This window comes from Sceloporus undulatus, chromosome 3 (genome assembly GCF_019175285.1).
Source record: "Sceloporus undulatus isolate JIND9_A2432 ecotype Alabama chromosome 3, SceUnd_v1.1, whole genome shotgun sequence".
Classification (NCBI taxonomy): Eukaryota; Metazoa; Chordata; class Lepidosauria; order Squamata; family Phrynosomatidae; genus Sceloporus; species Sceloporus undulatus.
Genome location: NC_056524.1, coordinates 240,694,642 through 240,708,002, shown reverse-complemented (window position 1 = coordinate 240,708,002; position 13,361 = coordinate 240,694,642). Strand labels below are relative to the sequence as shown.

General features: G+C 46.5%; 1 protein-coding gene across 1 annotated transcript in view; it reads right to left on the bottom strand.

The window, feature by feature from the left end:
* RNF13 (ring finger protein 13) overlaps window positions 1–13,361 on the bottom strand; it is a 116,758-nt gene that overhangs the window by 22,697 nt on the left and 80,700 nt on the right. Inside the window, exons 7-8 of the mRNA XM_042460112.1 lie at window positions 6,663–6,768; window positions 1,857–1,950 (exon numbers count right to left, since the gene is read on the bottom strand). Coding sequence (XP_042316046.1) covers window positions 1,857–1,950; window positions 6,663–6,768 — 200 coding nt within the window. The remainder of the gene's footprint in view (window positions 1–1,856; window positions 1,951–6,662; window positions 6,769–13,361) is intronic.

Genomic DNA, 13,361 nt, shown 5'->3' with positions numbered 1-13,361 from the left:
TATTATTATTATTATTATTATTATTATTATTATTATTATTATTATTATTACACCTACTCTTGTTTGTTCTTGTGTGCCTTGAAGTCATTTCTGGCTTATAATAGCAACCTTAAGGAGAAGCTATCACAGGATTTTCATGGCAGAATTTACTGTGCTCTTGCTTTCCTCTTTTGCCCTTGCCTTCCTTTGAGGATGAAGGAGGTGAATTGCCTAAGGTGAGTAACTTAGTGGGTTTCCATGGCTAAATGGGGATTTGAACTTTAGTCTCCCAGTGTCTTAGAGTCCAACTCTCAAACCACCACATCACATTGGCTTTCTACCAATATTCTACAAGCAAAGAATTGTTGCCAATTCAGTGAAAAAACATGATTGATTAAATACTGTATTAAATTACATATTTCAACACAACAGGAATAACATTGAATACTTTATATACATATTCCTCTTAATGAATTTCCATCCAAAATCCTTAACAAGGAGAAAAATTAGCCTTGGCCTTTCTTGATGCAAAATCACTCCTTTATAGTCAATTCTAAGCCCCAGAGAAAGAAAAACATTCAGCAAAGATCACTCAGCCTTGCAGAGGTAAAGCCTCATTAATTTTTTTATGAGAAACTAACTTTGCATATGGCACTGTGTGCACTTTTTGCAGGTAGTTTTACGAGCAATATCATCAATAATGCAAGCCTTGCTATCAAGGGCAAATGACACACAGGGTACAGCCCCTGAATCTATACCTATCTGAACGCCTGACATACATTTCATGTTGCCAGTGACACCATTGTAGTTGCATTAACAGTTTACATGTTGCATGTTTAGGTTGAAAGAATTTCCTGAGTTATGCAAAAATTGTAAGAAAAAAAAACATTGGTAGAAGCAGCATCTTTCTCCCAGTTAAAAACTGTAATGTTTCAAACTGTTTTATAGATTCTGGTGCCATGGAAAGGGTTACATGTTGTGCCTGACTTCTGCAGTCAGCTAAATGCAATGGGCAAGAGAGTCTGATGGAGAATATAATTTAGTTCAAATATAAGTTCTGCAAACACGACTGCAAGTGGATATTTCACAAATAACTGCTCACACAAACAGTGTAAAATGGGAGAACAAAATACTATGCCATCATGGTTCATGGAAGAAAATTCACTATTACACAGAAATCTCCTTTTCTGACATTACACCACCTAGTGACTTATAATTGTAGTTATAATGTTACTGTTTCAATGTGCAGTTAAAAATGTTACTGAAAAGTTTGAAATAACTATGCTCATTAATGATTCTCTGGCTAGCAGTGAAGAAGCGTTTGGTTCAGTATTAACAACTCAGCAGATCTCCAACTCAGCTACACAAAGATCTGTCTCAGATCTATCACAGGGATGCCTGGAAGCTGAGAGGTGGAATGAGACCTGCTATCCTGCACATGAAAGGGAGCCTTCTGTTTGTTTAGGGACCCAACGTATAAGACCACTTCCACTGGAGGAAAAAAGGAAGCGTTTTTGTCATTTCCTACTTCTCCCTGATGTCCATTCCACAATCACCTCCCTTGCTGTACCATGAAGGGTCCCCAATCCTCCAGAACAGCCTCTGGGGAACACAGGGGACAGCAAGTGGTAAATCACCTTCTTCACCCCCCTTTTTAGCAGGAAGGCCATAGCAACAGTCTTATCCAATGATCAAAAGATATAGTATCTTGGTACTCTATAACTTTTGCCAAATTGCCCAGTTCTGAAAGCTCTTGGAGAGGTTTTGCTTTGTTTTTTTGTATTTTCAAACTGCACCTATGCCCCCGGTAGCTCCAAAGTAGCATTTAAAACCAGCCAGCACAGATTGCTTAATCAATTCTAAAAAGCCACATTTACCTTTTTTGAACTTATGTACCGGAAGTTTCTTAAGCTGATCTTTTTGAAGCCGATTCCTTCTTGCTCTGTGCCTATCCTGGACAAATTTTGTAATCTTGAAAGATAGAGACAGAAACAGAATATGGAAAGTTGAGACCAAAAGGAAAAAAATGTACAGAACAACTCAATTTCTTTTGTTCTCAGAACAGCTACTCTAAAGAGGGAAAGCATGTGCACATTGAATCATATAGAAATCATGCCTAACAGTGGAAATAAGAAAGCTGCACCTCCATATACAAAATACCAACAGCCCAAAAAGCTTATAATGTTCCCTCTTCTCTGAAGTCATGAAGCTATGAGCAAAACTGGTGTTGCTCTAAGGTGACTAGTAGAGAAGATAGGCATTTTAACACTCTTATGTCAATACAAGAAGTATGACTTGTGTATTTAGAAGACAACTGGCAAAGCAGGCTAATTTCACACTTCATAAAATTTCACAAAATATTTATGACACTATGTCCATGACAGGCAACAAAACCACAGTCAGACCTGGTAATCTTCTACACAGGAATTTTATTAGTCTATCCCTCTCCCTGTTGTCTATCTTTTGGTAGGAAAAGATATTTTTAAACAAGCAGCTCTTAAGCTCTCTGCATCCCTACTTGGACCAAAAGGACCTTGAAGCAGTGGTACATGCACTGGTAATCTCTCGTTTAGATTTCTGTAATGCGCTCTTCATGGAGCTACCTCTGTACCAAGTTTGGAAGCTTCAATTAGTTCAAAATGTAGCAGCCAGATTGGTCACCAGAACACCTAGATCTGACCATACAACACCAGTACAGTGGTGTTTTACACGGCTTCCAGTATATGCTGGAAGCCACGCCAGAAAGAAGGGAGCCGTGCGCCAGAAGAAAACAATGGTGCACACTCCAGTGGTGTGCGCCCTGTGTATCACTGCCATGCCGCCACGGGCACGAGACCTATTCATTTGAATGGGGCTTGAGCATCCACGTTTTTTCCCTTATGTGGGGGGGGGGGGGGTCTGGAATGGATCGCCACGTAAGGGAAGGGACAACTGTACTAAAATCTCTTCATTGGCTGCCGATTACCTTCTGGGCACGGTACACAGGGCTCATCTGGACGCCAGCATTATAGCAGAGATGGGAAGAGAGATATCCAGTGGACCTTGTTAGACTGGATCATTTTGAGTTTGTAAATACTGATGAAGTGGACAAGATTCTTGGATGTGTCAGGAGGACGACATGCCCTCTCGATCCTTGTCCATCATGGTTGACCACCCAGGGAGGGGATGCAACAAAAATATTACTACAATCTATAATCAATGCATCCCGCAGGGAGGGAAGATTTCCATCACAATTAAAGCAAGCAGTCGTTAGACTGCTTTTGAAAAAACCCTCCCTGGATCCCCTGGTGAGAAACAATTACAGACCGGTCTCTCTTTTATCATTTTTGGGCAAGGTGATTGAGAGGGCACAGTTGCCTTCCAGCTCCAAGCTGTCTTGGATAAAGCTGATTATCTAGACCCATTTCAACTGGTTTCAGGGCAGGATACGGAGTTGAGACCACCATGGCCACCTTAGTCGATGATCTCCGTCTGGGCATCGACAGGGGAAGTGTGACCCTGCTGGTGCTCTTTGACATCTCAGCGGCATTCAGTACCATAGACCATGGTATCCTTGTGGATCACCTGAGAGAGTTAAGTATTGGGGGCACTGTGCTCCAATGATTCCATTCCTATCTCTCAGGCAGATTCCAGATGGTGATGCTGGGGGACAGCTGCTCTTCCAAGAGAGAGCTGACATCTGGCGTCCCTCAGTGCGCCATTCTGTCCCCCATGCTTTTCACCATTTACATGAAGCCACTGGGAGATATCATCCGAAGACATGGGGCGCGGTGTCATCAGTATGCTGATGACACCCAAATTTATTTCTCTATTTCCCTGACTATTGCAGTGACTAGGAATGGCATCTCTCCTCTTGATGCCTGTCTTGGATTGGTAATGGTAATGAGGGAAAACAAACTCAGACTGAATCCAGAGAAAACGGAGGTACTCACGATAGGTACCCCAAGTCCAGGGATGGAGTTTTGTCACCCAGCCCTGGATGGGGTCACACTTCCCCTAAAGGACGAGGTTTGCAGTTTGGGAGTACTCCTGGATCCGGCCTTACAATTGACATCCCAAATAGATGCAACGGCCAAGACTGCTTGGTATCAGCTTCGGTTGATACACCAACTGCATCCCTACCTGGACCAAAAGGACCTTGAAGCAGTAGTACTTGCACTGGTAATCTCTCGGTTAGATTTCTGCAATGCGCTCTACTTGGGGCTACCCTTGTACCAAATTCGGAAGCTTCAATTGGTTCAAAATGCAGCAGCCAGACTGGTCACCAAAACATCTAGGTTTGACCATATAACACCAATACTGAAATCTTTTCACTGGCTGCCAATTAGCTTCCAGGTGCAATACAAGGTGTTGGTTACTTCCTTTAAAGCCTTACATGGCTCGGGCCCGAGTTACCTGCGGGAGCGCTTCTCCCTACATAATCCGCCCCGCACTCTCAGAACATCTGGGAAGTTCTTACTAGAATATTATAATACCAAGTTAATGACAATTTCACATAAGGCATTCACTGCCATGGCCCCAAGATGAATGACCTACCGGAAGAGATCCGTCTCATTACTATCTTAGAGGCCTTTAAGAAGGCACTTAAAACAGATCTCTTCCGGCAGGCTTATCCACTGAATTCCATATAAAAAGGTTATGACAACTGCTCGTCCTTGACTCAGATTGTTGGCTAATGGACAAATTGTAATTTTTAGAGAATAGGAATTCTTGGTAAATTCAGTGTTAGTATTTTATTGTTGTATTGATTGTAAATTGTACTAAGTGCCTTTTAAGGTTGTAATCCCGCCTCGATCCGTGGGAGAGGCGGGAGGTATAAATAAACTATATTATTATTATTATTATTATTATTATTATTATTATTATTATTATTATTATTATTGGTCATTACCTTTAAAACCCTACATGGCTTGGGCCCGAGTTATTTGAGGGTATGTCACACTCTCTCAGGCTCAGAGGAAGGCAATGACAACTCCCTTCTGAACAAATCTCGCCAGGAAAACTCCATGATAGGTTTCACTTGTAGGCACACAACCACCACCAACAACAACAATTCTACATGAATTACAGTGGGGAATTTGTTTGTTTTTTTAAACAACATGTGACAGAAAACCCTAGCCCTTAACATGGCATTTACTATCTAACAATTCTGACAATCAATTTCTAGACTACTCTAGAACCCAAGAACTGTAAGATCTATGGAAGTGCTTAAGAGGTTAGTATAAGAGTTTTTTTTGTTTTTTTGTTTTTTGCAGGAGAGGAAATGTATGTTTTGATGAACTGTTTTGGAAAACTACACAAAAAGATTACCTTTAAAAAGTGCAAGGAATAAGTCCTAATTAATTGGTTGATTTATCAATAGAGGCCAACATAAGTACTGTTGCCACTATTTTGTAGGTTTTTGTGGGCAGCTATGGGGAGGGGAATATGTGGAGAAGCCTATTGGGGCAGGCTAATGCTATCTAAAAGATTCAGCAATTTCCTAGGCATTTTCATGCCAATTTAACTGGAATTCCATTTGGCTTTTAACTAAAGCAGCTATCTATGAGCAGAGATCATTGAGGCAAATTCACTGCATAAGGTCTAAAAATTGTCCATACCCCTCTTTAAAGTGTTTTAGGAAAAAGGTCAGCATGTGAAAAAAAGTAAACAAACATCCAATTCATTAGTGTTTGTCTCCAGAGGTTCTGCTGCCATATCACCCATGAAGTTTACAAATTCACTATGGCACTGAAGTAATGTTCCACCATTAGCTGTGATGCAAAAAACCTATCAATTTCACAAGCAGGATAAAAGAAGGAATTCCAACTGTCCTTATGCTGACTGGCTCAGCAATCAGCTCAGTCTTTTTTTATTATTATTTTCTGATTAAGCAGCACAGACCAATGTCACAAAGAAATGCTAGCTACCTGCTGGAGCCTGGGGTTTCTAAAAAGGAATGATAGCAATCACTGCTAATGATGCAACTGCAAGAAAAAATGGCTTGCAATAAAAATCAACCTCAGTTTTAGAAATATAGAAACTAAAACATGCTCGTTTATGCTACAAACCCAGTAGCATTTGTTAGGACAAACCAATGTATTGCTTGAACATATTCAGTTTGACAAATTAAGTTCTGCTCCCACCCCGATAAAGAGACATAAACAAAACCAGCAACATTTTGACATAGTTGTAGAACTACAATTTACAAAATCACTTAAAACTACCATGATTTGAATCCTTAAAAATATTTGGGGTATTCAGATATAAAACTTAACTATGGCTTTGTTTCCATAAGACCATACAAATATTTGAAACTCTGCATCTCATAGACAGAGGCAAGATTATTAAATTGAATCCACCACAGCTCTTGCTACCTTTTAATCTTCTAATCATATTTAAAAAACTGGATTATGTTTTTCCCGTTTGGCAATGGTTTGGCAGGGAAAGATAGACACAACTCTTACAAATAAATCAGTATGTTGCCAACAGAGAAAGGGAATGCTAAGGCATTCCACAGAAATGGCAAAATAGTTAGCTACAAAAATATCTGATTTCTTTCATTTTAATAAAAAAAACATTTTTTAAAAAAGAAACAGAACAAAAGCATGGATTTTAGTAATACAACAGTAGAGGCTGAAAGTGAGTGTGTACATCACACACACAACTCTACTTGAGAGAGGAGCATAAAAGATTAGACTTACCATAAAAATAACTATTAGGATGAGACAGATTCCCACAATAATTAAGAATGGGATTAGATAGTACTCCAAAGGGAGGCTAAACTCTGGGATTAATACAATATGGCCCCTGTGAAGACAAGAGAAAATGGGAGGTTTAGAATGAGCTAAACTCTGACATGATATACTTCAGAAATACAGTATTGGACATGAAGTCAAACAATGGTCATACAATGTCAAATAGCAAATCATTCATTCTTCTTTGTGGTCTCTGAAGCATACAAATGGGCTATTCTGTGCCTACACAGCAATTTTGGATCCCACTGGAATCACTAGGGAAGACTTTTTGGCGGTAGCTCTGCCCACCCTCTATATAGGCTCGGTGTCTTCCCACCATTTCTCAGTTCTTTTTGTCCAACCGAGGTTCCATGAGCAGCACATGGAACCTCGCTTGGAATTCACTCCTTCCTGTTGCTTTTGACCACGTTTCAGCTTTAACTTCTCTTTGGATAGTGATCTGGCTTGTTTGGACTCTGATCAACAGTATTTTATGGCTTGTTTGACCATTGTCCCTTCGACTTGTTCAATGATGTCCTTGCACTCTTTCAAGAGGTGCAAAGGAAAGATTCCCAGCCAGGATGGCCACTATGTGCCTCCTTTGTCTGGGCGAGGATCACAATGTCTCCATCTGCCCTCACTGCAAGGTCTTTACACTGCAGGCAAGGAAAAACAGGGAGATGCGCCTTCGTTCTTGGCTGTACATGCAAATCCTCAAGCCTCCCTCTGCTTCTAGGGTCACTCCCAAGGCTCCTTCTGAGGGCAAACCCTCCTCTGGGGTTCCGCAGTCTCCTACTCCAGAGAAATGGAAAAAGAGCGATGATGAGGGGCCCGGGCAGCAGCCCTCTCCTGAATGGAAAAAAATCCTCAGATGGCTCCAAGTCTGACAAGAAGAAGCATGTCTTCTAAGGACAAGGGCAAAGAGTCCTCTCATCATAAGGACAAAAAATCTTGCCCTTCAACAACCTCAGATGCCGAGTGTTGGCCTCATACAGAACAACCCTCAGCACCCGTTGACACTGACTTGGGCTCGGTACCGTGTGGCCAACCGCCTGACCAGACCAGGATACCTATCTTGAGAGGATCTCTGCTCCCCATCTCGACCTGAGTCTCTCCCAATTCTTCAGGGCCTACCTGAGCCCTATCAACTCTCCAAGCCTGAGCTCGAAGCCTCTCCTCATCAACTCCCTGATCCAATAAGCCTTCAGATTTTCAGTAGCAGCATTTTCCCTCTCAACAACTGTCCTCATCCTCGGGAAAACGCCAATCAAAATCTAAATATAAACAACCCTTCCAAAAGAAGGGTTCTGACCAGGGCAAATGGTGCTTTTGAAGTCTCCCAGTGCACTTCTACCCTTTGCCTCCCCTTTGGGGACCGCCTGGCCCATTTTTACCACTCTTGGGCCTCCATAACATCTGACTCTTGGGTGCTTAAAAGTGTCTGGAGGGGCTATGCCTTCGAGCTCCAACATTTTGCCCCTATTACAGAAGTCAGATTGGTTCGCCGCTTTGGACCTTTGGGACGCTTATTTTCACATCAGCATCCAAGAGGACCACCGAAACATCCTTGCCTTTTCTGTCAGCCCTGACTCCTTTTGCTTCCGTGTTTTGCCTTTCAGACTTTCCATTGCACCGAGGCTGTTCACCAAGTGCATGGCAATCGTGGCAGCATACCTCTGCCAGCAGAACATCATCATCTTTCCATACTTCAACGACTGGTTGTTTGTCATTCCAACCAGACACATGCTCTTGGGACATCTTGACTACTCTCTCCCTCCTTCGAGCCTTGGGGTTGATGGTCAACACAGAAAAATCCACTCTGTCCTACCCAAAGAGTGTGATTTATAGGCGCCATGTTAGATTCCACAGCATCGAGAGCATATTTCCCTCAGGACAGATTCACAAACCTCAGGTCCTCCATTCAGTGCTGCCTTGCTTCTAGACGCATGAAGGCGAGAACAGCTCAGGTTGCGCTGGGCCACATGGCATCCACGACATACGTCACTCCGTGGGCCCGACTCCACATATGCCCCTTTCAATCCTGGTTCCTCTCCATGTTCAACCCAGCCTATGACCATCCACAGAAATGGATCACCATCCTGAGGCTGGTGGTTCACTTCCTCCATTGGTGGCTCGATCCACGGAACACCTGCGTGGGCATGACCTTCCTGCCTCCTCAGCCCCAGGTCATACTCACTACAGACATCTCCCCCACCGGATATGGAGCCCACTGCAACAACCTCTCTGTCAATGGGAGATTGTCCTCAGCAGAGCATCGCTAGCATATCAACGCCCTGGAGATGTTAGCAGTCCGGAAGGCCCTAAAATCTTTCAAAACCTCATTTTGAAACCAAGTGGTCCTTCTTCTCACCGACAACACAACTGTGATGTATTACATCAACAAGCAGGGAGGCACCAGATCTTCTACCCTCCTCCGTCTCACCCTCCAAATCTGGAACTAGTGTGTCCCCAGACACATCACTCTACAAACCATCCACCTCCCAGGGGAGGAGAACGAGCTTGCAGATAGACTGAGTAGGGCTCCAGACTCTTGCCACGAGAGGTAACTCAATCCTCACATCATCTGTCATCTATTCTTCCTCTGGGGAACTCCGGACATCAACCTGTTTGCCTCCACCTGAACTTCCAGTGCAGCCAGTTCTGCTCCAGGATTCCATCCGATAAGTCGTTAGGAGACGTCCTCCTCTTCTGCTGGTCGGACAAAATGTTCTATGCATTTTCTCCCTTTCCTCTGATCACACGGGTGATAGCCAAGCTCCAAACAGACCAGTCAGATGCAATCCTTGTCACCCCTTGGTGGCCGAGACAACTGTGACTCGCTCCTCTTCTCCACCTCTCCAACAACCAGTTTCGGCCTTTGCCTCTCTGTCCCAACCTTCTGACCCTTCACAACGGTCAGGTTTGCCACCCAGACATCAACACTCTCCGTCTAGTGGCTTGGAGGATTCTACCTTCTCTGGCCCCATACAGACTGCCAAAATAAAGCTGTTTCAGGTCACTTTGAAGGTATGCCATTTAAATGATGCATGCATCCTAAGAGTCGGGAAGCTGCGTCAAAGCTGTGCTCCAGTCCTTAGGACTGCATCGTGGCTTTGGTGCTGCTTCCGGACTCTTATGACGCATGCAACATTTAAACAACATACCTCCAAAGTGACCCAAAGCAGCTTTATTTGGCCTGTCTGTATGGGGCCTCAGTTCCGGTTCAACAAGTCATCCTGGCCTCTCATAAACCTTCCACTCAACATTCCTACTCCCTCAAGTGGAACAAATTTCTTTCCTTCCTGATTGATAGGGGACTATCCTCCTTGAAGGACGATGCCCCCATTGTCCTTGAGTTTCTCAACTCCCTCTCTGGATCTGACCTCTCCATCTCCTCCCTGAGATGCTACCTCACGGCAATTTGTGCCTGCTACCAGTTTTCTGGCCGTCCCTCCTTTTTTGTTGACCTGCTGATAAAGAAATTTTTCAAGGGCCTGACCAATCTCAAGCCCCCAACCACCATCCCGACTCCAGCTTGGGATCTACAACTTGTGTTGGCAGCCCTGTCTAAAGCTCCCTTCGAACCTCTCACTTCCTGTGACCTCAGGCTCCTCACCTGGAAGACTGCATTTTTGGTCGCACTGACCTCTGCACGCCAGGCCAGTGAAATCTGTGCCCTCCATACCGACTCTCCCTACCTCAATTTTTTTAAGGATAAGGTCGTCCTCCAACCGGACATTTCCTTTCTGCCCAAGATAGTCTCTATCTTCCATCTCAACCAAGACATTGTTCTTCTAACACTTGCCCCAAACCCAACCACTGACACCGTGCGCCGCCTCCACTCCCTCAACATCAGACGGTCTTGGCTTTCTACCTCGACAGGACTTCGGTCTTGAGACGTGCTTGCCAACTTTTTATTTGCTACTCTGTTCCTAAACTGGGACTCCCTGTCACCCCACAATGTTTCTCCAAGTGGGTGACCTCCACTATCCACCTTTGTTATGAAGTTCTTGGGAAGACTCCCCCTGCTCAAATTAGAGCTCACTCAACCAGGGCAGTAGCCACTTCGTCTGCCTTCTTGTCCGGAATCTCCTTGGAGGACATTTGTAAGGCCACAGTCTGGTCACAACCGCTGACCTTTATCAAGCATTACAGATTTGATATCTGACACCGCCCTAAGGCAGCCTTTGGCAAAGCTGTGCTTCTTTCTGCAATTCACTGAGGTTAGTTGACAACTGTTAATGATACACACTCACACTATTTTTTCCTGGTTTCAGATCTTTATTGCCAGGACACAAACTCCTCTGGGAGACATTCAGCTTGTCAGTCTAACCCATTTGTGTGCTTCACAGAGACCATGAAGAAGGATGGCAGGTCACTTACCTGTAACTGTAGCTCTTCGAGTGGTCATCTGTGAATCCACACAAATCCCGTCTATCCTCCCCTCTGAGGTGTCCTGCACTTTCTTCCTTGTCTGCTCTTACGGTGGACTTCTTGAACTGAGAAAGGATGGGAAGACACCGAGCCTATATAGAGTGTGGGCGGAGCTGCCGCCAAAAATCTACCCTAGCGATTCCAGTAGGATCCGAAATTACTGTTCAGGCGCAGAATAACCCATTTGTGTGGATTCACAGATGACGACTCAAAGAACTACAGTTACAGGTGAGCAACCTGTCCTTTTAGTCAGCCCTTGGTATACGCGGGGATCCATTCCAGACCCCCCGCGTATACCAAAATCCGCGTATGCTCGTCCCGTTGTCCCCAATGGCGGCGCGCGTGCATGCACGCCGCCATTGGGAACAACTTCCCTCCCCTCCCCCCCAATCTTTCCCTCCCTCCCTCCCTCCCCACTTACCTTTTCTTCGCCGGTGCCGTGTCGCTGCTGCTGCCGCCGCCACCACCTCGGCCATAGCCAGGGGGAAGGCCGGGTAGGGGTTTTGGAGGCCAAGAAGACTCCAGCCTGTCACCCGGTCCTTCTGCAGCGGCGGCAGTGGAGGACCAGAGCCAGAGGCCTCTTTGGCCTCTCTCCGCCGCCAGCACCTCTGTGCAAGGGCCAGGTAGTGGGCTAGAGACCTCTTGGCCTCCAGTCCGCCACTCGGCCCCTGCATCGAGGTGCTGGCGGCGGCGGAGAGGAGGCCAAAGAGGCCCCAGGCATTCGTCCTCCTCCTCCTCCTCTCCGCCGCCATTGCGGGGAAAGGCCGGGTGCTGCTCCTGGAGCTCCAGGAGCAGCACCCAGCCTTTCCCTGGCTGTAGCGGCAGAGAGGAGGCCAAAGAGCCCACAGCACCGTCTCTCTCCTCCTCTCCGACGCCATGCCGGGGGAAAGGCCTCAGGAGCAACCGGCCTTTCCCCTGGCTGTAGAGCGCGGAGAGAAGGAGGAGGACCAGCACCGAGGCCCCTCACGCGCTACCGACACCACGAAAGAGCCGGGTGAGCCAGCCTCCAAGCTGCCCCGGCCCTTAAAAGCGGGAAGGCGAGAGCCTGGTCTCCTTGCCTCCACTGCTTTTAAAGGGCCGGAGGCAGTTGGAGGCAAAAGGCTTCCAGCTGACCCCCTGCCCTTCTTCCTCAGGGGGGGGCGAGGAGGGCGAGGGATGCCGTCCCCTGCCTCCGCTGCTCTTAAAGGGCCGGAGGCAGCTTGGAGCCAAGAGGCCTGCAGGTGCACGGTTCTTTTGCGTTGGGGCGGCGAGGACGAAGCAGGCCGCTCCTCCTCACCGCCACGGAAAGGCGGGTGCAGCCTGCAGCCTCTTGGCCTCCAGAGCAGCACCTGGCCTTCCTCGGCAGCGGTGGCGGCGAGGAGGCTTGCGCGGTCCCCGCCGCCTCGGCCTCCTCTCCGCCGCTACAGCAGGAAATGCTGGCTGCTGCTCCGGAGGCCCCAGGAGAGCACCGGCTTTCTCCCGGCAATGGCGGCGGAGAGGAGAGGACGAACGCTGGGGCCGAGTGGCAGACTGGAGGCCAAGAGGCCTCCAGCCACTACCTGGCCTTGCACAGAGGGCTGGCGGCGGCGGCGGAGAGGAGGCCGAAGAGGCCTCTGGCGCTGGTCCTCTACTCCTGCTGCCGCCGCGCAGAAGAGCCGGTGCAGGTGGAGGCTTCTGGCCTCCAAAACCCCCACCCGCCTTCCCCCCGGCTAGGCCAGGCGGCAGTGGCGGCAACAGCACAGCAGCGACGCAACACGGCGAAGAAAAGTTAAGTGAGGAGTGAGGAGGGAAGGAGAGTTGGGACGAGGAGAGGGAGGAAGTTGTCCCCAATGGATGGGGACAACTTATGGATTTCCATGCGCGTCATGCTCAATCCGCGCGTGGCAAATCGAGTATAAGAGGGCAACTGTACTATCAAACCATATGATAATGCTAGAGGAAGCTAAACTGTGTTCTGCAAAATACAATTCAAGACCATAGTAGAGGCCAATTAAAACTTACTTATAGAGAGTTTGGCATTCTACCTGTAACTGGAACCAGACACAAAATACATGGGTAGACGTGCTCATTCTGTCCGAATGTCATGCCATTTAGTTGCTAAACTATGGATGTCGGGTTACTCCGAATCGTTTACCTTGAAAGGTCATTTTATCACACGACTCCATCGCACTGAAGAAATAAGCAGTTTGACACTGTTTAACTGCCATGGCTCAATGCTTTGGAACCTGGATGTGAGGGGGGGGAAGGGTGGGG